This window comes from Notamacropus eugenii, chromosome 1, assembly GCF_028372415.1.
Source record: "Notamacropus eugenii isolate mMacEug1 chromosome 1, mMacEug1.pri_v2, whole genome shotgun sequence".
NCBI lineage: Eukaryota > Metazoa > Chordata > Mammalia > Diprotodontia > Macropodidae > Notamacropus > Notamacropus eugenii.
In genome coordinates this window covers 417867293-417889807 of record NC_092872.1, presented here as the reverse complement: position 1 = coordinate 417889807, position 22515 = coordinate 417867293, and the positions used below count along the sequence as shown (strand labels likewise).

General features: G+C 42.4%; 2 protein-coding genes across 3 annotated transcripts in view; both read right to left on the bottom strand.

Annotated features, from left to right (window-relative positions):
• Positions 1-21440, bottom strand: part of ZNF341 (zinc finger protein 341) — a 35932-nt gene extending 14492 nt beyond the window's left edge. The window contains exons 1-4 of one of the 2 annotated variants that reach the window (XM_072631283.1): positions 21164-21440; positions 10245-10355; positions 7511-7698; positions 4419-4583 (exon numbers count right to left, since the gene is read on the bottom strand). In XM_072631283.1, coding sequence (XP_072487384.1) covers positions 4419-4583; positions 7511-7698; positions 10245-10355; positions 21164-21194 — 495 coding nt within the window. In that variant the 5' untranslated portion in view covers positions 21195-21440. The remainder of the gene's footprint in view (positions 1-4418; positions 4584-7510; positions 7699-10244; positions 10356-21163) is intronic. The other variant, XM_072631284.1, reaches the window with a different exon arrangement.
• On the bottom strand, positions 917-4412 carry LOC140518831 (uncharacterized). Its single transcript, XM_072631285.1, has 2 exons — positions 2715-4412; positions 917-2272 (listed from the first exon to the last, which is right to left on the bottom strand). Exons 1-2 carry the CDS (start codon positions 2986-2988, stop codon positions 1614-1616), a joined length of 933 nt encoding a protein of 310 aa, XP_072487386.1. The 5' UTR covers positions 2989-4412; the 3' UTR covers positions 917-1613.
• Positions 21441-22515: the final 1075 nt, after the last annotated feature.

The following is a 22515-nucleotide window of genomic DNA, read 5'->3' as shown; positions in this document are numbered from 1 at the left end:
CCCTTCTGGCTAAACCACTGCTATGAGCCCCTACCCCAGCTCCACTCCAGGGACTTCATGGTCCCAGGTCGGGCAGCAACCATCTCTTTCACCAATGGCAGCCTCTGTTAAGGCCTGCAGCAGGGTCCTTTAAACTATAAATGCTCATTCATTTTACAGTATCTGATTTGTGACTTCTATGACCCTTCTTATGTTACATATGAAGTGGAAAGGACATGTTTGCTTCTCAGAATTTTCTTTTTTTTTTTAAATCATTTAACTTTTAACATACATTCTCACAAAATTTGGGGTTCCAAATTTTCTCCCCATTTGTCCCCTCCCCCCACCCCAAAACACCGAGCATTCTGATTGCCCCTATCACCAATCTGCCCTCTCTTCTATCATCCCTCCCTTCCCTTGTCCCCATCTTCTCTTTTGTCCTGTAGGGCCAGATAACTTTCTATACCCCTTTACCTGTATTTCTTATTTCCTAGTAGCAAGAACAGTACTCGACAGTTGTTCCTAAAACTTTGAGTTCCAACTTCTCTTCATCCCTCCCTCCCCACCCATTCTTTTTGGGAAGGCAAGCAATTCAATATAGGCCATATCTGTGTAGTTTTGCAAATGACTTCCATAATAGTTGTGTTGTGTAAGACTAACTATATTTCCCTCCATCCTATCCTGCCCCCCATTGCTTCTATTCTCTCTTTTGATCCTGTCCCTCCCCAAGAGTGTTGACTTCAGATTGCTCCCTCCTCCCACTGCCCTCCCTTCCATCATCCCCCCTACCCTGCTTATCCCTTTCTCCCCCACTTTCATGTATTGTAAGATAGGTTTTCATACCAAAATGAGTGTGTATTTTATTCCTTCCTTGAGTCAAGTGTGATGAGAGTAAGCTTCATGTTTTTCTCTCATCTCCTCTCTTTTTCCCTCCACTAAAAAGTCTTTTGCCTGCCTCTTTTATGAGAGATAATTTGCCCCATTCCATTTCTCCCTTTCTCCTCCCAATATATTTCTCTCTCACCACTTAATTTCATTTTTTTAAGATATGATCCCATCCTATTCCATTCACTCTGTGTTCTGTCTCTGTGTGTACATGTGTGTGCACACGTGTGTGTGTGTTTGTGTGTATGTAATCCCACCAACTACCCAGATACTGAAAAGTTTCAAGAGTTACAAATATTGTCTTTCCATGTAGGAATGTAAACAGTTCAACTTTAGTAAAGTCCCTTATGACTTCTCTTTGCTGTTTACCTTTTCATGCTTCTCTTCATTCTTGTGTTTGAAAGTCAAATTTTCTTTTCAGCTCTGGTCTTTTCATCAAGAATGCTTGAAAGTCCTTGATTTCATTGAAAGACCATTTTTTTCCCCTGAAGTATCATACTCAGTTTTGCTGGGCAGGTGGTTCTTGGTTTTAGTCCTAGTTCCTTTGACTTCTGGAATATCCTATTCCATACCCTTCAATCCCTTAATGTAGAAGCTGCTAGATCTTGTGTTATCCTGATTTTATTTCCACAATACTTGAATTGTTTCTTTCTAGCTGCTTGCAATATCTTCTCCTTGACCAGGGAATTCTGGAATTTGGCCACAATGTTCCTAGGAGTTTCTCTTTTTGGATCTCTTTCAGGCGGTGATCAGTGGATTTCGTGAATACTTATTTTGCCCTCTGGTTCTAGAATCTCAGGGCAGTTTTCCTTGATAATTTCATGAAAGATGATGTCTAGGCTCTTTTTTTGATCATGGCTTTCAGGTAGTCCCATAATTTTTAAATTGTCTCTCCTGGATCTATTTTCCAGGTCAGTTGTTTTTCCAATGAGATATTTCACATTATCTTCCATTTTCTCATTCTTTTGGTTTTGTTTTGTGATTTCTTGGTTTCTCATGAAGTCATTAGCCTCCATCTGCTCCATTCTAATTCTGAAAGAACTATTTTCTTCAGTGAGCTTTTGAACCTCCTTTTCCATTGGGCTAATTCTGCTTTTTAAAACATTCTTCTCCTCATTGGCTTTTTGAACCTCTTTTGCCAATTGAGTTAGCCTATTTTTCAAGGTGTTATTTTCTTCAGCATTTTTTTGGGTCTCCTTTAGCAAGGTGTTGACCTGCTTTTTATGCTTTTCTTGCATCTCTCTCATTTCTCTTCCCAGTTTTTCTTCCACCTCTCTAACTTGATTTTCAAAATCCTTTTTGAGCTCTTCCATGGCCTGAGCCCATGGAATATTTATTCTGGAAGTTTGGGATACAGAAGCCTTGACTTCTGTGTCTTTCCCTGATGGTAAGCATTGTTCTTCCTCATCTGAAAGGAAGGGAGGAGATATCTGTTCACCAGGAAAGTAGCCTTCTATGGTCTTACTTTTTTTCCCTTTTCTGGGCATTTTCCCAGTCAGTGACTTGACTTCTGAGTGTCCTCTCCACACCCACCTCACCTCCAGTTCTGCCCAGCCAGCGCTTGGGGTCTGAGATTCAAATGCTGCTTCCCAGCCTCAGGGCTTTGGGTGGGGGCAGGGCTGCTATTCAGTGTGAGATTAAGTTCAGGTGCTCAGATGGGGGCAGGGCTGCCTCACAGGGCTCAGTTCCTTCAGGGGGTTTATGCAGAGACGTTCAACAATGGATCCAAGCTCCTGCCTGCTTTGGGAGCCCCAGTCTGCTGCTGCCTCTGCTGCTGCCTCCCGAGGGGGCCTGAGTTATGGGGACACCCCACTCCCCTCTCGACCAGCCAAAGAGACCCTCTCACCCACCTTCGGCACCTCTGGGTGGAGGGACCTGCACTGTGGCTGGAGATTCTGTCCCTGAAGCCTGCTTGGATCTGCTCCTCTCGGTGCCTCGCAGCCAAGGCAGGGCTGGGCTCTGCTCCAGTCCAGTGCACAAAGGGACCTTTTGCATCAGGTTTTCAGGTCTCTCTGGAACAGAAATCTCCTCCACTCCATTGTTCCGTGGCTTCTGCTGCTCCTGAATTTGTTGGGAGTTCTTCTTTACAGGTATTTTATGGGCTGTGGGTTTCAGAACTAGCATATGTGTGTCTTTCTACTCCGCCATCTTGGCTCCTCCCCCCCTCAGAATTTTCTAACTTCAGGTGCCATCTTTCCTCTTGGAACACAAAGGAATTAATATTTCTTGCTACAGAACATACACATGCATATCCATATTTATACACAACTGTGCTAATAACTGAGGCCTTTTCCCCTACATTAGGATCTTTGTGTATTAGAAGTTTATTCCCCTCTGCCCTAGAGAATCTGCATTAGTAAGTCTATGTGAAATCCCCAAGAGATAAAGCTCTAAGCACTTCTATCAGAGGACCTTTAATTCAGACTCAGAGGACCACTCAAAGCCCTCTCTGGTAATGGACTGGCAATTTAGAGGCAAAATTCTCTGGGAAGTGTTTGCCTACATTAACTGGCTGCTTTCCTGTATGTTCACACAGTTTAATAGCTTTTTGGTTTCTTTTTCTTTCAGCCATAAAAGTTGCCAAGAGAGTCTGTCCCTGTCTCCCCAATTATACCTTCAAAAGTAAGTGTTTGCCTAGGCCCAAATGGCCCCATAGCACCTGGGATCATTAGTCAGATCCTTCATATCCTTCTTGTAAGCCAACCTGGAATCGATGGGGGTCACTCCAATTCTATCATTCTCTTCCCCTCAACCAATTACAGTGCTCAAAATTCAGACCTAATAATTTTTACTCCCCACTAATCACTGTCCTAAAATCCCTAAAATGGAGGGAACATCCCTAACACTCATCAGAGGAAGGGACTTTTTTTTTTAAGCACAAAAGGAATTCTTGGAAGCCATAGTAGGAGTTGCCATACTATTACCCAATCTGGACGCAGATTTAGAGAAGGAAGATTTAGTAGTACACCATTCCAGAGGCTTCAGTCAACTGTGTGTAATATCTTTTAACAAGTCTCATTTGAAAACAATTCTTTGTCATAATGGGTGGCTCTCCACACATGGGAGAAAGTGAGACAGAGTAAATTTAGGCAATATAAACACAAAATATATTAATAAAAATTTATTTTAAATTTATTTTATGCATTTATTTAGATGTATACATCTTATGTGGAAACTTTCTCCTTTTCCCTTTTCTACTATAGAAACAGGTTGCCACGTACACATTCATTTAGATATCTTTGCTACCAAATATAAGCACTAAAATGGGGAAACTGATCAGTCTCCTCATTTTAAAACACCAGAACTCACCCAGGGAGTTCAAATTGCTGCAGCGAGGGGCCCTAATTCAAGGACCCTGAGTCTGCTTGAACTATAGGAAACCAGAATTACTCATATGGGAGAAAATAAGAATAAATCATTCCTTATGTCTTAGCAAGATCTTTCAAAAATAGCAGGCAGCTTATAGGTTAGAGAGTGAACCAAGACATCAAAAAAATTTAATCTTTTGAAGAAGTTGTGATCTATTACCTTACCATGGCATGAATTCTCCTTACCTGTACAGAGGGCTGCACAGGGGGCTGCACAGGGGGCATCGGCTGATCCAGTGACGTAAAGGCTGACATGGCAGACATCAGCACTTCATCACTCACCAAAATGTTCCCTTGTACCAGAGTCTGGATCAGAGGGGATGGGGGCACTGTGATGTACGTAGAGATCTGCTGCAGGGAACACACATGAGAAGTGGACATCATACAAGAAGGGATCTCCAATGCTGGAAAAAAAACCAATGCCCCCTCTCTGGTGCATTTGAATCTGTCTTTTCTCCTGGCTCAGCATGATCACTTGGCAGAGAGGCCGCACAGGTGAAGAATATAAATTCTTCTGTTCAGAGACACTATTATCTAACAATAAAAATAACTGATTTTATAAAGCATTTAAAAATTTGCAAAATCTTTTATGTTGTTTCTTATGTACATATCCATGGTAAACTCTGGACTTTCATTTGCTTTCATATTGAGAAGATGGCACAGAAAGGTTTACTGAAAGCCAAGGATATAGAGACCAAAAAAGGTTTGAAACCCCTCTACTATTTCCTTTTTATAGATAAGAAAACCAAGGCCCAGAGAAGTTAAGTGACTTACAAAGGTTCATACAGAAAGCAAGTGAAATAAGAAATTTGACCATCTTGACTCCAGGACCAGCACTCTAATCACTACACCACACCATCACTTAACAGGATATGCTTTCCACAGACAAAATAAAAACAATACAAGACAGGTGAGAGCCTTCAAAGGGGATGGGAGTGGGAGTGTTACAAAGAACAGAATGACAGAACACAATTTAATCATTTTCTTCAACTGTGTTTCACTAATCACTGCAAAAGACAGAAGGGCCTCTCATCAACTCCACACCTAAGGAAGATATTTATAATCCTCCAAAGATGGTAATCTCTGCTTTCCTTAAAACAAAACAATAACCTAACTTAAAATTCTGAGCAACAGAGGATATTATTAATATATAATATATATTTTTATATAGTATATAATGTATATTAATACTCCATCACATATAGACCCTTATTACAGTCTGAGAAGCTCCATTCTCTCAAAGGGAAGTAAAGATATAATTAATAACAATGATAATAATAATAGATAGCATTTATGCAGCCCATACCATGTGCCAGGTACCATGCTAGGCACTTTGTAAGTATTATCTCATTTGATCCTCCCAATAACCCTAGGAGTTAGGTGCAATTATTACCTTCATTTTATAGTTGAGGAAACAGGCAAACAGAGGTTAATGACTTGACCAGGGTCACACAACTACTAAGAGTCTGAGGCCACATTTGAACTCAGGTCTTCCTGGCTCTAGGCTCAACACTCTATACATGGTACCACCTCGCTGCCCCTATATTTTTTTCCATAGAGTCAAACATAAATCAGTTCATTTCCTCGATTGGCAAAGAAACCATGAGGCAGTTCTACTTATAAAACAGCCCTTGTCTGGGATACTAATCCACTCCTAGCTGAACTCTAACATTCTATCAGCAAACTCTGGGGAATTTCTGTTCTTTGAATTTAAAAGATAAAATTATCTTTAGTTGGCCTTAAAATACAAAATGTTAAGGGGGAAGATACTTGACCAAACAAAAACATAGGTTCTCTAAAATTTTCATGGAGCTGAAATCTTTCTCTGTAGCTTGCCAACCCAAATATGGTAATGCTACTACTGCAGTGAGAACCCAGAGGAGAAGCCAGGATGAATGAGAAAGAAAAATGACCAATCTAGTTTCACTGTTTTGGCTGAAATAAACAAACAACAACAAAAGCAGGCAATTCCCTTCCTTTAGAAGGTTTTGTAGCTCTGTGGTTTTCTCTCTGAGTGGCTAGCTTCCTCTGACTGATTTTTCTTTTTAAAGACAAGGCCTCTCTACCTCACCCAGTTTGGAAGTATGGTGGTCACCGATGGGCCAATCCCAAGTCCGACTGACACGGAAACTTTGACTTGCTCCATTTCCAACCTGGGCTGGTTCATCCCTCCTTAGACAGCCTGGTGGCCTTTTACTCCACAAGGAGCTCAATCGTAGTGGTTTCAGATGTAGTAAGAATACTCAATCAACTTTTGCCCCACTGTGGCTCAGAATTCCTCAACTCAGGGGACCCACCAGCCTCAGTCTCCTGTTGTAGCAGAAAATTCCAATATATCACAGAGAACTAATGTTTCTTTTTGTTTGTTTGTTTTTTTACACGGTCAACTACAATGAAACCAATCTAGGACGCTGATTATGCTAAAGAATGATGTGTCCACTTCTTGGTAGATCTGAGAGGTCGTCCTCTTAGGACAAAATTCTAAAATATGGTTGGCTGCAATATGAAGATGTAGTAAGTATCCACTATCAGAGTTTTTATTTGGATGTTTAGCTTATATTTCTCAAATATTAATCCAGAGAAATCAATTGCATACAACCTAGAAACTATACTTGGAAAAATGCTACTAATGTCAATCCAGGGCCCTTGGAAATGCAAGTTAAAATGACTGATAGCTGTCTTATAACTGTATTATTCTAACTGTATTATAGTTGTTCCCTGAAATATGGAGGGCAGATTTTCTTGTATTCTTTTTTACTGGCATTCAGAAACATCTTTTGTAAAAAAAAAAAAAAAAGGTCACAACTCTTTGATTATGATAAGAGATAGCAAACAGAGTAGCATGCCCAGGGAATAACTTGGAGAAACCTTTCCTGAGATCTTCTCTTCCTTTCTCGCTATACTAAGCACATCTGGACTCCCCTAGAAGTCATCCAAAATTGCTAGTATGTATGTAATATATTTACATACATATTTATATATATATTATGTATTATATTATAAATATATGGTATATATTATATATGTATAATATATATGTATACATACACACACACATATATTTAGAATAGTGAATGGGAAAGGACTGCAGACGCCTGATCCTTTGAAAACTTTGCCAGTTAGCCCAGCATTCTGAGAAGGGGTCCCTGGCTCCCCCTCCTCTGTGGATCTCTTCCAATCCTGTCTGTGGGATGTCCTGGGTCTTTCCATAGCAGCTGCCTCACTCTGCTCCCTCCCCCGATCTGCTTCTAAAGAATCCTCACATTCCTCATGGTTACCTGGCGATTGGCTGGTGGAGCCTGTTGCACAGATGTGACGGAGGGCGCATAGATGCTATTGGTGGCCAAGGAGACGGCAGCCAGTGCAGGGGCACTCCCCTGACACTGCTCCCGCTTGTGGGTCATGAATGCTGGTAATGAGTTGAATTGCTTTTTACACTTCCCACAAAGAAAGACATCTTCATCATCTAGAAGTCAAACAGGGAGGGCAGGGGGTGGTAACAGGGAATAAGGGAAAGGGGAAAAACCACGTCAGAGAGAATGGCAGAAAAAAAGGACTGGAGCTAATATGTGATTTTACTATTATTATTATTTGTTTTCAGTTTTCAAAAATCACGTGCATATGTTTTAAATTTTCTTCCTCCCCTCCCTCTCCTTCCCAATCTTATATAGGTTCTACACATACATTCTTATTAACCATATTTTCACGTTAGTCATGTTGTACAGAAAAATTAAAACAAATGGGAGAAACCACAAGAAAAAACAAGACAAAACAAAACAACACAAGAGAAAAGAGTCTGCTTCGTTCTGTGTTCCAATTCCATAGTTCTTTCTCTGGATGTGGAAGGCATGTTGCCTCAAGAGTCCTTTGGGAATGTTTTAGGTCCTTCTAATATCTGATTTTAGAATAGCCACATGTTCCATATCTGAAATCAGGAAGGTCAAATGAGCATCACTAACACATCAATCAATGAAAAGACATTCACTGAGCACAGCCAATAGAGTCCTCTGCTAGTTGCTAAGGAATGAGAGAGTAAGCACCTGTCTTCAAGGAGTTTAGGATATACATCCAACCATCCATGCATGCCTACACACACACACATGTGCATATATACATATGCACATACACACATATATACATATACACATACATACACACACATATATATACATATACACATACATACACACACATATATATATACATACACACATATATATGGAACTGAAAAGGATATAATGCAACAAATACTTATGAAGTGATTGCTGTGTGCAGAGTACCTATGACAGGCACAAAGGGGAGAAACAAAGATTAGATAGGACATGGTCTCTGCAATTAAAGAACATACATTCTAGTTACAAGGATTCTAAAACATAAAAACAGATAATAAATAATATTAAGTGTTAAATATATTAGTGAGTTACAAAAAAAATGCCATAGGAAGTTTGTTATATTGTACCACAGGAGGCCCTCTGATGCATTATACAGCGAGGGTTATAAGGACACAGAGAAAGTCCCAGGTGAAACATCATGAAACTCATAGTCCAGTTGGGTAAATAAGACATGTACGCAGATAACTACAACACAAAATAAAACATAGGTGCTATAAGAAAGCCATGAACAAAATGCTATGAGAGCTCATAAGAGGGAGAGACTACTTCTGACTGGGACAACATAAAGCCAAATGTCAAAAGACTTGTAAATAGTGTATTCAAGACAACTGGTCTTGAAGTTCATCCCATCACAGTGTTCTGAGCTAGAGAGAGTCCTGGGGGATTACATGATTCAGCTCCTTCATTTTATAATAAAGAAACCAAAGGAGAGGAGGAGAGGAAAGGAAGGAGATAACTTGCTCGAATGGGTAGTTAAGTAGCAAAGCCAGAATTTAAACCAGTGCTCACAGAGACAGAAGTTTTGGTCTCAGCTCTCCCACTGACTCCCTTTCTGATGTTTAGCAAGCCTTTTGTCCTTTCTGTGTTTTGGATTCCCTACATGCAAGATGGAAAGAATGTCTGGCCTGTATGCATATCACAGGGGCCCCAGGAAACTGTTAATAAAGGGCTTTATGGGCTCTTCGGGTAAGACATTTTTCATGTGCATTAGTAACACTGTTGTTCAGGTCCTCTACACTGATTCCATTATCTCAGCATTAAGTGATCCTGAAAGCCAGTCTGCAATCTATGTTTAAAAAGACAACAACAACCTATAGGATGAGGAAGGACTGAGAAAAGGGAAGACCTGGAAAGTATGGAAGGGGAAAAGGATGAGAACCTGGAAGTGGGAAGGGGAAAGTGGGGTCTCCTCTACGCAGTGAGGCATAGAGAGAGAAGTTTGCAAAGCACTCCTAAAACATAACTTATCTCCTCATTCTAGTCCACCCTCCACACAGCTGCTAAAACAGCACTGCTAAAGCACAGACCTGACCAGAGATAGCATTTTCCTACTCAAGAATCGTCAGTGGTTCCCTCTTGCCTTTAGGAAAAAAAATAGAGTCTTCAGCTTGAAATTTAGACCACTCCAGAGTGTGACTACAGCCTACCTCTCCAGGCTTAGTGCACCCCTCACATACTCTCTAGGAAAACTAGGTCCAGTTTCTGTTCTCCACAACTGGTGCTCCATTTTCATCTTCATGTTTTTGCACATGCTGTTCATATGCCTGGCAAGCTATCCCTCCCAGATCTGCCCTTTAGAATCCTTAGCTCCTTTCAAGGCTGAATTCAAATGTTCCCTCCTACAGGAAGCCTTTCCTCATTCCCCTGTCAGTAATCTCTCCCTCCTCCAATTACCTTTTACTTAAGAGTGCGGATGTGTTGCTTCCCCCCGAGAAGTGCATAAGCTCCTTAAGAGCAGGACCTGTTTTTCATTTTGTCTTTGTACCCCTAACCATCAGCATAGCTCCTAGCATTAAAGGTACTTAACAAACTGCCGAAATGAATTGTTATGAATATTTTTTTTGGCTGATGTTCCCCCACATGAAGAGCAGTTGATCTTAGGACCTGAGGAGAGACTCACCCAATGACTGGATGGTGGTGGGTGTGTTGACACTTTGAGCAGTTGGGTCAGGAACTGCCCCTTGTCCATCCCATAGTGACTGTACTGCCAGGACAGTCTGGTTATCTATTCCTAAAGAGAAAAATATAGCCACATTAGAAACCATATGCAGTTCACACGCTTTGACTCCTTGCTGCTAAGCATAAGTATCCCAAGAAGACTGAAGACGTAAAGGAAGGTTCCACATATACCAAGAAATGGTTATTGCACCACTTTTTGTGGCAACAAAAGAACTGTAAGCATAGCAGGCTACTGATTAAACAAACTGTGTGCATGAATGGAATGGAATATTATACCATAAAAGATGATAAAATGCTAAGAATGTAAGGAAATACTGGTGCTAAATAGAGTGAGCAGAACTTGGAGAATAATATACAACAACATCGTAAAGAAATATCTTTAAAAGACTTAAAAAATGCTGAATGACCAGCTATGATTCCAGAGACATGATGATGAAGCAAGCCATCTACTTCTTGACAGAGAAGTGACAGGTTCAAGATTCAAATACATTTTTAGACACAGTCAATAGGAGAATTTGTTTTGCTTGACTACATATGTAAACTATGTTTCCTGGTTACAAGGGCTTTCTTTTTCTTTTTCTCCTAAATGAAGGGGGTAGGATCAAGGGAGGAATATGCATAGGGCGGCAAACAAAAGAAAAGATAGGAAAGAATTGTCTTAGGAGCACTCTTTTTCTTTTTTAAAAGCAGAAAGAGCTGGGTTTGGCTACGCAGGCCAGGAATCCCTGCAGCTGGGGAAGTTGAGGCTACTTCAGCTCCAGAGCTCTGTGCTGCAATAGGATGAAAACTCATCGGGCATCCCACGCTAAATTTGACACTGGGGTGGTGAGCCTGCAGAGCAGAGGGTCACCAAATGGCCAAAGGAGGGGTGAACTGACCCTGGCCCACTTCCAGCCTGGGAAAGACAGGGTAACGTACTATCTTTCCCCTCCTCTCAGCCCCCAAAATGCAGAAAACAAAAAGAAAGCCAGAAAAAAAGCACAGACAACCAAGTCAGCTTTGAAAGCTATAGAACAAATGTATACTTATAAAGAAAAGGAAGCGGTACAGAACAGAGCTTTGTGATTCTGTGTATAACTTTCTTTTTCTGCTCTATTGTGTAGCTAGAAATTCTCATTTTCTTTAGCATTTATTAAATTCAGAAGAGTTTTTCAAAAAAAGAAGAGGGAAATATGAAAAAACGAACGTAAAATGAAGCAAGCAAAAAGGGAAGAATAATATACACAATAACTACAACAGAAATAGAAGTGAACACTGTAATTGTAATGATGAACCTGGCCCCAGAGCAGAAAGGAGAAGGCGTGCCTTTTCCCTTCTTCTCAGAAGTAAAGACCTATGGGTGTGGGACAGGGCACACACTGTCAGATTTGGGTGATACGATGATAGGATGATTAGTTCAGTAGACATGCTTCTTCTCCACCCTCATCTCTTTCTTTTTTACTTCTTGTTATAAGGGATAGCTCTCTGGGAAGGGGCTGGGATAGGGGAGGATTTTTTGGAAATTAAAATCATATAAAAACAAAAGCTAGTAATATAATTTTTTTAAAAAAGAAACCATGCATAGCTAAGCCTCCCCAGGAGGAATAGCTGCTCCCCGCACCAGCCACAAGGCCCAATGTCCACATCACACAGGCTCTCAGGGCCTCTGCCGCCAGGGTTTTATCATTCTTGGACTCAGGAACAGCTCTCTTCATTATGGACTAAGAGGAAACTACACAAGTCTTTCCTTGTCAACCTACCTTTTTTTAAACTGCTGGGTGTGATTTGAATTTATGATTAAGCTCTCTCTCAAACAGCCAGCTTCCTTCCTTCTTGCCCACAGCTCAGGGACTGTATAGGTCTGAAGTTTCATCCAGCAAAATGCCTCCACAGAGTCTCAAAAACCTAAAGTCATCTCCCAGATGCCTGAAACTGGGCCAACACATCACCTCAGCCACAACTCATTCATGCTGACTTCCCCAGCTTTGTGTCACTGGTCTAGCTTTAGAGCAAAAATCCTGAAGTTTAAAGTTAGTCTGAAGGCAGTAAAACTGACATGGACAAAGTAGTTCTAGGCTGGAAAGCCACCATCTATGGCTCTCTTATGCATGGCACTGTCACACATAGCATGAAATGTAATCACCGTCCTGGGGAAGGAGGTGGTGCAGTAGATCCAATATTGGGCCTGGAGTCAGGAAGATTTGAGGTTCAAATTCAGACTCAGAGACCAACCAGTTGTATGACTCTGGGCAAGTCACTTCCCCTCTGTTTGCTTCAGTTTCCTCAATCATAAAATGGGGATAATAAATACCACAACCTCCGGGCATTGTTATGAGGATGAAATAAGATATTTGTAAAGCACTTAGCACAGTGCCAGGCACGTGGCAGATATTATATAAATGCTTATTCCCTTCCTCCTCATGGTCCCACAGGTGTTTATTCCATTCTACCTAGGGCTGCTTATCTGGATTGTGACACAGGCTGAAGGAGCTTCTGGGACAAGACTCTGGAGAAATCAAGGTGAATGCAGGCCTGAGCTGAGGGCTTGAGTCCTGTTTAGTGCAGGTAAAAGGTAGTTTTGATCAGCCAGAAATTTGATAAGCACCTAAGCCTATGTCAGACTCATGGGAGGTGCCAAGGATACATGTACTAAGGATGAAATAATCTCTATTCAAAAGAACTTAAATTCTAATGGGGAAGACAAGTATATGTAAATATAAGTGAACACAAATATTACAGAGTTAAAAATAAGGCAGTTTGGGAAGAAGGCCACTAGCAATTGGGGGATCAGGCAATGCTTCATGCAGAACATGGTGCAAAAGCTGCATCTTGAAGGAAGAGAAAGACTCTATGAGGAGGAAGTCAGGAGTGAGTGCATTTCAGGCAAGGGGGGATGGCCAGTGCAAAGGCACAAAGCTGGGAGACAGAGAGTCAAAGGACATCCAGGAAACCAATCAGGCCACACTTCAGAGCACAGGAAAGGAGGGTAGTGTCCAGTGCGGTTGTAACCAAAGGTTGGGGCCAGGATGGATAGGGCTTTCAAAGAGAAAGAGAATAGTTTCTATTTTACATAGGGGCAATAAATAGGAAAGTACTAGAGTTGGCCAAGTCACAGGGGAGCCACAAGTGCCCAGATCCACGCTTAAGGAAAATTATTTTGGCAAAATTGGTAGCTTATACTGGAGTCATAAGGAATCTGAAGCACAGAGACCAATTAGAAGGCAGCTGAGATGATAAGAGCCTGAACCAAGGCAGTAACTGTGTCAGCACAACGTGAGCAATGTTAGGGAGATAGAAACAGCAGAATTTGGTCACTGAATGGATATGTGAGGAACGGAGAGGGCAGGATAAAGCCAAGATCATGGACCTAGAAGACTGGAAAGATAGTGACACTTTTAAAGAAAGAGAGAGAGAGAGAGGAGTTTGGGAGAAGACGTTTAGGTAAAAAGATAACAAGCTCAATCCTGGACATGTTGAACTTAAAATATCTCTGGGATATTCAGTTTGGCAACTGGTGATATGGGATTGAAGTTCAGGAGGGACTAGGAACAGAATGTAGATTTGCATGGAGATGATAGTTAGACCCAGAGGTTACCAAAAAAGGAGAGGAAAGGGGGAGAGAAGAGAAGAAAAGGAAAACTGGACCAAATTGGGCCGAACCTTTGGGAACATTCACAGTGATGATGGCATGATATGGATGAAGGAGCAGTAAGACAAGTAGGCAAACCAGGAAAGTGGAGTGCCACAAAAACACAGAGAAGAAACAACATTGAAGAGAGGGTGGATCGACAGTGTCAAGTGAAGCTGATGTGCCATAGAATATACCTCAACCTTAACATCTACCTGCCTGGCTCCTCCACCACCAAAATCTGAGAACCAGAGTTAAACTTGGGGTTTGGGCTAAGCTGGCAACAAATAGTCTCCAAAAGAAGGCAAGCTACTGGGCAACAGCCATTCACCTTAAGAATTTTATTCTATCACTAACACATTGTTGGTGGAATTGTAAACTGATCTAATCATTCTGGAGAACAATTTGGCACTATGCACAAAGGGCTACAAAAATGTGAATACTGTTAGACTCAGCAATGCCACTACTAGGTCTATATCCCAAAGAGATCACAAAAAAGGAAAAAGGACCCATATGTACAAAAATATTTATAGCAGCTCTTTTTGTGGTGGCAAAGAATTGGAAATTGAAGGGAAGCCCACCAATTGGGAATGGCAGACTGAGTTGTGGTCTATGAATGTAACAGAATACTGCTGTTCCATAAGAAATGATGAGTAGGAGGATTTCAGAAAAACCTGGAAAAACTTACATGAACTGACTGATGCTAAGTGAAGTGAGTTGAACCAGGAGAACATTGTGCACAGTAACAGCAACATTGTGCTTTGATAGACTTAACTCTTCTCAACAATGCAAGGATCCAAGACAACTCCAAGACTCATGATGGAAAATGCCATCCACAATCAGAGAAAGAACTAAGGACCCTGAATGCAGATCAAAGTATACCACTTTTTCTCTTTTTTTTTGTTTTTTCTTTCTCATGATTTTCCCCTTTTGTTCTGATTCTCCTTTTACAACATGATTGATGTGGAAATGTTTCATATGATTGTGAATTTATAGCCTATATCAGACTGCATGCCATCCTAATGAGGGAGGGGGAAAATTTAGAACTCAAAATTTTATAAAATTGAATGCTGAAAACTAAAAATAAATAAATTAACTAAAAAAATTTTTAATTTTTTTCTAGGTCAAACTACATGAACACTACTTCCTACCTCCATTTCCCCTATATAAAGCTGGCATATACTTCTTGACTGCCCAAGTCCAAATTAGAAATCCAGAGGCTCCAAAGAGTCTGAGACTGTTTTACAAAAATGCACACCAGGACTAGGTAGAAACTGACACTAAAGGCCAAAGGAAAACTAAGGGAGGCCCAGAGATAGAGTGAAACACCAAATCTGAGGTTTTGAGTTTCTAATGCCCAATTGCCTCTGTACCACCTCTGGACAAGTCACTCATCTTTGCCATCTATAAAAATCAAAAAGTTTATTCTGCAAAATAACTTGGGATTATACTAAGAAAGTGACAAAAATGTCCAAATTCTTTGACCCAGAGATCCCACTACTAAACAGATAATGCAAGGAAATTAAAGATTAAAAGAAAGGTCCCATAAACACCCAAATATTTACTATGGTCCTTTTGGAGCATCAAAAACTGTAAACACCTGCTAAACAGACTGTGGTACACAAATGTAGTGGAATATTCCTGTACCACAAGAAACAATAACTATGAAGACTACTGGAAGAACTTCTACGAACCAATGCAAAGTTAACCGAACCATGAAAATAAGCTACACAAGGACAACAACGTAAATGCAAAGAACAAAAGAAATTCAAAACCAAATGCTGTGTTATTATAATGACCAAGCTTGGTGGAGGTAGGAAACTAGGAATATAAAACACTGAACACTGTGGAACTTGATTGATGGGTTCATTAGTTTAGCTCAACTACATTTTCCCCCTCTTTCTTTTTATTTTTTGTCATAAGAGATGAATTTCTGGTTGGGGAAAGAGGAAAAGATATATAATGAATTAATAAAAGAATGAATGGAAAAGCATTAATTTAAGCTCTTATTATATGCCAAGCAAGCACTGTGCTAAGAGTTATGAATTCAAATAGAAAAAGTGAGATAACCCCAGTGTTCAAGCAGCTCACACTCTAAGGGAGAGATAACACATAAAAGAATGAATTCTCTTTGAGAGCAGGGACTGTTTTTATCCCCCTTTTTTTTGTATACCTAGTACTTTTGTATTTGATTAACTGATTATGGAATACTGCACCTAACATCAGACTTGGTTGTTGTTGGTTACTTTTATGGAACTTTTTTTCTTTTCTTCCTCTTTTTTTATTCTTTATTAAAAGAGATACTTCTCTGAATGGAGGTGGAGGGTGAAATGTAGTAGGAAATGTAGGTGATGTAGAAACATAGGTTATCAATTAAAAAAAATTTTAAAGAAAGAAAAAAAGTTCAGTAAAACTAACCAAACATCAACCAAGTCTGGAAGTATTTGCAATATTCTACACTCACTACATCTGCAAAGACAAGGAAGGGGTACATATCTTCCTCTCTCCTTTGGAGTCAAGTTTTGTCATTATAATTATACAGTATTAAGTTTCCATTTTATTTTTGTTCTTTGAACTTATATTGTTGTAGAAATTGTTTCTTTGTTTTGTTCACTTTATTTTTCATCAGTTCATATGTTTTCTCTTGTTTCTCAGTAGTCTTCATATTCATGTCTCTTTTAAAAAATTGACATTTTACTTTCAAAATTCCTATAATTCCCACTGTACTTATACCCCCACCCCTTCCCAGAGATTCATCCCTTATAATAAAGAAAAAAGGAGAAGGAAGAGTTCTACAAAACCAACGAACATAGCAAAAAAGTTTAACATTATATGCAGTATTCCACAATCAATCAATCAGTAAACATTTATTAATAACTTACTAAGTACCAGGCACTGTGAAAAGCTGCTTGGGATAGAAAGAAAGGCAAAAAACAGTTGCTGCCTTCAAGCAGCTAACAGAATAATGGGAAAGATGGCACATAATAAACTAGGTATATACAGAGTAGCTGGGAGATAATCTCAGAGGAAAGGCACTAACTAAAAGCTAGGGGGGACCAGGAAAAGTCTCTAACAGATGGTTGGGATTTGAGCTGAGACTTGAAAGAAGCCAGGAAACAAAGAGTTGGAAGTCAGGAGCACTGGAGACAGTCAATGCAATCAAACATGGATAAAAGATGAGAGTGCTGTGTTCAAGGAAAACTAAAGAGGCCAGATGATCACAGAGTAGGTAAAGGGGAGTACAGTGTAAGCAGAATTTTAAATGCCAAAAGATTTTATATTTGATCCTAGAACAGGAAGTCACTGAAGTTTGCTGAGTAAAGATGGTAATATGATCAGACCTATGCTTTATGAAAATCACTTTGACAGCAGAAGAAAGGACAGTTTGCAATGGGGTAAGGCCAGAAGCAGAGAGATGAATTAGAAAACAATTGTAATACTCCAAGAAGGAGGTAATTAAGGCCTAAATCAGAGTGTAATACTCCAAGAAGGAGGTAATTAAGGCCTAAATCAGAGTAGAAGTTATAAGAATGGAGAGAAGGGAACACATAGGAGAGATGTTATGAAAGAATAAATGACAATATTTGGTAACTGATTGGATGTGTTGGGCAACTGAGAGTAAGGAGTCAAGAAAAACACCAAAGTTGTAGGCTTGGGTCAGTGGGAGGACAGTGGTGCCTTTAACAGTATTAGAGAAGTTGGGAAGAAGGGAGGATGGGGTCAGGGAGGGAGAGAGAGAAAGAGATAATGAGTTTGGTTTTGGACATGAATGTGACAGGTCTACAGATCATCCAGCTGAAGAAGTCTAAAAGGCAGTTGGAATTCAAGACTGTAACTCAGGAGAGACACTTTAGGCTGGATACTTAAATCTGAGAATCATCTACATAGAGATAAAAATTGGATTGATGAGAACTGATATGATCACCAAGTTAGAGAGTATAAATAATATAAACTGGATTCATTTTTTTCTTAATACCCAATACCCTCTCTTTCTAACTTCTTTATCACTATCCAGAGTACTACCATCCAATCACTGCTGTTCAAAACTTAGGTGTCATCCTCGACTCCACATTCTCTCACCCCCCAAATCTAATCAGCTCTCTTCTTGTCATGCCTACCTTCAAAATATCTCCCATATGTGCACCTTTTTCATCTCTGGCACTTCTCCCACCATAGTGAATGCTCTCGTTACCTCAAGTTTGGACTACTGCAATAGTTTTCTGGTTGGTCTCTCTTGCCTCAGGTCTCTTTCAACTGCAGTCCATCCTCCACCATTTATCAAACTGATCTTCCTTAAGTATAGGTATGACCATGTCACCCATCTCTATTCAATAAACTCCAGAGGCTGTCACCCCCAGGCTCAAATATAAAATCCTTCCATTTGGCTTTTAAAGCCTTTTAGAACCCGGCCCCTTCCCACCTTTCCAGTTATCTAACACCTTATTCTCCTCCATGTACTCCTTGATCCTGTGACACAGGCTTCTCTGCCATTCCTCACACAGGATGCTCCATCTCCAGACTGAGCATTTTCACTGGCTATCTCCCATTTCTTGAACTCTTTTCCTCTTCATTTCCTCCTCCAGACTTCCTTCAAGTTTCAGCTGAAGCCTCACCCTCTACAAAAGGTTTTTCTAGTCCTCTTTAATCTTAGTATCTTATCTTTGAGATTATTTCTAATATATCCTCTATATATTTCATTTGTATAAAGTTGGTGGCATGTTGTCTTCATGAGACTGTGCCTTGAGAGCAAGAGCTGTATTTTGTCTTTCTTTGTATCCCTATCACATGAAGTAAGCACTGAAATAATCAGTTTGATTCTGTCTCTTTTAATTGATCCTATTTACAATTCATTGATTTTGTTCTATAACTGCCTAAGTCATGATTTTTTGTCTCTGAAACTAGTTCGGAAATTCAGCTGTCCTGTAAGGAGTTAAGTTTAGAAATTCAGTCCTCTTGTCAATCACTGTTCTATTCTTGTGTCAAGGAAATTTGTTACTTTTGAAGGAGTCAGGTGAACACCAGGGAGTCTGATCTATCATCTTTATACCACCAAGCTATCCTTCAAGTATATCTGGTTTGCTATCTTTGTCACTGCAGATGCAGTTGGACTCAAACAAGAACATTTCTTATTCACAGGAGGGAAGGTGAGGGTTGTTGCTAGCACTCATTCCCAATTTCCATCCAATCATATTTTCTTCCACTTTTGATGTTAGCCTTCCTAGCTTCTGTACTCAAAATTATGAAAGTGAACTGTCCTCCTCATGCAGGGTCTTCGCTTTGCTTAGGAAGTTGAAATCCTATTTATTAATAAATTCATGCTTTGCTAAAAAATTCAACATACGCAGACCTTTTTGCTTCAGTTTACCTTTATTAAATTCTATGGAAACAATACTTAATATATTTGTTGGCTTTTTTCTTTTTATCACTTTCATTTTTATTATACTTGTGTACACAATCACAGATTTAAGAGCTGGAAAACCCTGTGAGATTATCTAATCCAATCAATTCTTTTTACAGATGAGGAAACTGAAGCCAATAAGAGGAGCATAGGATAGGAATAGTAGCTGGAATCAGAGATAATAGATTTGGAAATGGGAGGGACCTCAGGCACTATCTAGTCCAAGCCCCTCATTTTAAAGATGAAGATACTAAGGCCTACAGAGATTAAGTAACTTTCCTAATATAAGGCAGATAGTAAATTTTCTGATATAGCTTTTGAAACCAGGTCCTGTGAGTTTACGGCTTCTATGCCACCTCCAAGGAAACCTAGGCTCAAATCTAGGTACTGGTACTTAAGACCTATTCAAACTTGGGCAAGTCACTTCCCACATCTAGACTTCCGTTTTCTCATCTGAAAAATGGAGGGATAGGCATTTTAAAGATTTCTTCAAATCTCAAATAATAAGAAAAAGTGTTAAGGGTGGTAAACTGCCATAAGAAAAAATGTAAATAGTCGATGCTGGAAAGCTTTCCAGAAAGCACACTGGAGTGGCTTGGTCCAACTATTCCAGAAAACAATATGGAATTTTAAGGAAAAAAGTGAATAAAATATCCATAACTTTTAACTTCCCAAACCCCACTGCAAAGGAGACAAACGAGAGAAAGGTCTTTGTGTGACACTATCTTTTTGTGGTCACAAAGTAACAATATAATTGCATGAATGGAAGGGAATGTTACCAGCTGTAAAAGAGAAAGAATGGGACTGTTTTCAGAGATGCCTGGGAAGACTCCTTTGAACAGATGCAGGATCAAATACACAAGACAGCAACTGAGGCTGGCCCCAAGAAGATTCAGGAAATTCGCTTCCCGGCCCTTCCAGAAAAGAGGGGGAGAGAGGGGAGGGGGAGGGGTGAAGGGAGGAGGGGAGGAGGGGAGGAGGGGGGAGGGGGGAGCGAGGCTACTTCTCCTCTCAGGCCCTTCCCTCGTGTGGCTACATCCGGCGGAGCAGCTTACTTTCCCTTTTTCTACGTAATAAAGTGTAAGTGGGAGGGAGTTCGAGGTCTATTCGGAAATGAAACAACAAAGGGCATCAATAAAGATTAATTTCGTGCGTGTGGATCGTGGAGGTCCTTTCCAGGTCCTAGTTATTCACGCTGATGGTGGGGGTAGGGGATGCAGGCCCAGGTCAGCAGCCTGCCCCCACCCCCTCCCCCCTCCGCTCCCCACCGCTATAGTGCGACCCCTCCCGAGGGCAGGGCCTGCGCCCATCCATCCAGGCTGCGCACTAAGGCCAGCATCCAGGACGACAAGAGGGTCGAGGGTCTCTGAAGCACCCTAGGCCGGCCCGGCCTGCAGGGGGCGGCCCCCGGAGCGCGGAGGAGGCCAATCTTTCTCGGTCGCTCGGGCCGCTCTGGGCGGGTACGGCTAGGCATGGCGGCCCGGGCCTCTCGGCCCGCCCCTCCCAGGCCGGGGCCTGCGGGCGGCTCTTCCAGGCCACGGACCTCCTCCCTCCCTCTCTCCCCGCGCGCGAGGCCCCTCGTCGTGGCTGTTCCAGGCACCCAGCCCCGCCGCCCCCGCTCCTAGGGCGCCCTGGCCCCAGCCCTCGGCGGCGGCGGCGGCGGCGGCAGCGAGGTAGCTGGGGCTGGTAGCTGGCAACGGCGCGGAGGGAGGGGCGGCGCGCGGCGCGGAACAGCCACCCCCGCCCGCCGCTCCCCGGGGCCGCGCGCCGCCCCTCCGCGCCCTGCAGCCACCGCCGCAGCCCGCGCGCCCGCCCGCCCGCCGGCCGCCGCAGCCCGGCCCGCGCCGCCGCTCACCTTCCAGCGCTTCGAAGATTGTCTGCGCCATCTTGGAGCCGCCGCCGCCGTCGCCGCCGAGGGCTCGGGGCTAGACGAGCATTGTGGGAGCGGCGGCGGCGGCGGCGGCGGCCGGCGCCGTGAGGACAATGGCAGCCGCTGCGGCAGCAGAGGGCAGACCGACGGCGGGAGGCTTCGGGGTGCGAAGGCAGGGCCCGCGGGCGGCAGGGGGCGCCCCCGAGGCGCTGCTCCCACGGACCTGGCACCCCGGCCCCCACCGGGCCCCCCCGACGGACACGCCGCCCCCTCCCTGCGCAGCACACGCACTCTCCCCGGAGGTCCACCCCCCTCCCCCGCAGCCCTCCGGCGCACTCTCCCACTGGAGTTCACCCCGCTTGCGTCCTCTTTAATCCGCCAAACACACCTTCCCCGCTGGGCTTCTCCATACACCTGGTCCCTCCTCCCCACTGGGTTCCACCCGCACCCCCAGGATGTCTGCACCCTCACACTCCTGTGGTGGGCTCCACACACACCATCCCTATATCCAAATAAACACACACCCTTAACTGGAGAACACTTCCACACCCCACCTTTGGAACACGCTCCAGCCCAGCTAGGTTCCCCCTGCACACACCCGTGCGCGCCCTGCGGGTTCCGTCGTAGCCCCATCCCTAACACACAGACCCTTTCCCTAGAGTCCACCTCCCGCTTACCTCCTAGCCGTATGCCAGCATGCCGCCTAGCTCCACAACACCCTCTGCGACCCTTCTCTAACACGTTACGCAGACCCTCTTACATTTTCCCTGGTTCCCTCTTGCACCCGTCCTCAGCACACAGGCTTATCTCATTCCTCACCCTTTCCCCATACCTTTTCCCTGCTTTTGGATCCCCTCAGGTCCTGTTCTACACATTCTCTGAACTGAAACCCCACTAAAGCCAACCCCTTTGCTTAACAGCCCTCAAAACAACACTAAAATCTGCCACTTACATCCCAAACTTTACCCCTTCCCCAATCATATCATCCCACTGACTTCAGACACACATATACATACGTAAAATACACCATATATAGAAATACTTGTGTATACACATATGTACATACACATACACATAGATACACTCTTTCCCGAGAACCTTTCCGAAACCTTTACACACACCTGCCTTGATATTTTTACCCACTCCTTCCAGTATCACCAAAAACTTCTGTTCCCCCAAACCTCCCTTCCAGCATTTGATGCCTTGCTTTCCCTAAATAATCCCAGAAATCCTAACTATAACACCCCCTTAGGCAATAACCTGACTCCACTACCCAAGCCGAAGCCTACAGTAGGCTCTTCACTGCAGATTATTCACAATCCAGGATCACAGTCCTG

Coding starts and splice junctions, on each gene's coding strand:
- LOC140518831 (XM_072631285.1), bottom strand. CDS start 2,988: ATGCTAGTTCTGAAACCCACAGCCCATAAAATACCTGTAAAGAAGAAC. Junction 2,273..2,714: donor TCCACCCAGAGGTGCCGAAG/GTGGGTGAGAGG, acceptor CCTTCCTTTCAG/ATGAGGAAGAACAATGCTTA.